At 24.6% G+C, this 1,560-nt stretch overlaps 1 protein-coding gene across 1 annotated transcript; it reads left to right on the forward strand.

Moving 5' to 3' along the window:
• Positions 1 to 382: 382 nt before the first annotated feature.
• Positions 383 to 838, forward strand: PCYB_004400 (CYIR protein; the record flags this gene model as incomplete). Its single annotated transcript, XM_004227861.1, has 2 exons — positions 383 to 616; positions 728 to 838. The coding sequence occupies 2 exons, from the start codon at positions 383 to 385 to the stop codon at positions 836 to 838; spliced, it is 345 nt and encodes a 114-aa protein (XP_004227909.1).
• Positions 839 to 1,560: the final 722 nt, after the last annotated feature.

Here is a 1,560-nt window from a genome sequence, read left to right on the forward strand (position 1 = left end):
CAAATATTATTAATAAACAATGTAAGCTTATTGAAGAATTGTAGACTCATTTAAAACAAGGCGATGGTACAAATAGTGATTGTGATAGACAAGAAGAAAAAAATTCATCGCAAATAAGGAAGCGGATTAATTTGATAGTTTATTGCGTCAATAGAGATTATTTTAAATGCCTTTGCCAACAAGCTATATCATACAATAGAAATAAATATCAAAAATATTCTATTCTTTTTTTTTAACATTACGGATAAGTATTATGAACAATTTTTTAGTGAAAATGAATGTTTTCTTGAAGTACATGACCCTAAATGCTATTGGTATTGTATCTCTCAACACTGTAATTTAAATATGGCCAAAAAATTCCCAAAATTCAATTTAGAAACATATGTATTTTTTATATGATAATAAAACAAGAATCCAAATAAAAAAGTGCCCAAGTGCACAAAGCATAATTGGTAGTAGTCGCATTATATTAGATAGTGGTCAAGATGATATTACAGAAGTAACTCATTATACATCTCCAGTACAATCTTCACCTGATGACAAACCTTCAAAACCTGTCTACTATTCTGGGTTATCAGCATTAGGAATTGCTTTCACTTGCATGGTTTTGTATAAAGTATAAAAAGTATAATTGTTAAATATATTATTATATATTAATTACTAACATAACTTTACTTTTATCGATAAAATTATTTTATAATACCATAACTTCCATTTTCTATGATAGTACACGCTCCTTAGATGCTTCATGCGTTCTTTAATAAGTAAAAAGGAAAAATTAAGGCAAACTACTAATAAAAATTTATCTCAGCAGTGGATGGAAAAAACATCAGAATAAATGGATCCTAATTCAGAAAACTCCCAATATAATTTTCATTATCATTCTATTCAAAATTAATTTACTCATAATCCTTAAAAAGTTATCCCCTTAAACAATAGTAATTATCATGTATGGTATGAATATATCTATTCCAGTAACTGTTTGGGTAACATAAGTAAACAATACAATCACCATACTTGAAAAATATGAAATTAAAAATAATAATAATGATGAAAAATGTAAATCACATAAAAGGGTAAATATTTATAATTACAGTGTTAACAATTTTGTTCAATTTTATTGTGATTAAAATGCAAAAAAATAATAGGAAACAACTACCATATAATTTGAAATACATCGGCATAATTTTTATTTAAAATCATTAGAGGTCGAATTAAAGGTTATATTATTAATTTTTATAAAAAACTTGAAAGACAAGGTAAACATAAAAAACGTGATAATCATATTAATAATATTTATATAGTATTTAAGCGTAATTGCTCTCATAATTTTCCAAAATTCATAATTATTACATTAACATATGAAAATTAAAAACTATATATAATCACACACAACAGAAGTAATTCTTTATTTTTTTGATCTAAAGAATTCCGCATTGTCCATTCAAATTTATAGATAAACCTAATAATTATACTGATTTAAGCTTCATGACTACTCCTTAGAGCAGAATAAAATATTGTTAATGAATCTATATTTACTGATAAGCCTTGTTATAATTA

Source organism: Plasmodium cynomolgi (assembly GCF_000321355.1).
Source record: "Plasmodium cynomolgi strain B DNA, scaffold: 0498, whole genome shotgun sequence".
Classification (NCBI taxonomy): Eukaryota; Apicomplexa; class Aconoidasida; order Haemosporida; family Plasmodiidae; genus Plasmodium; species Plasmodium cynomolgi.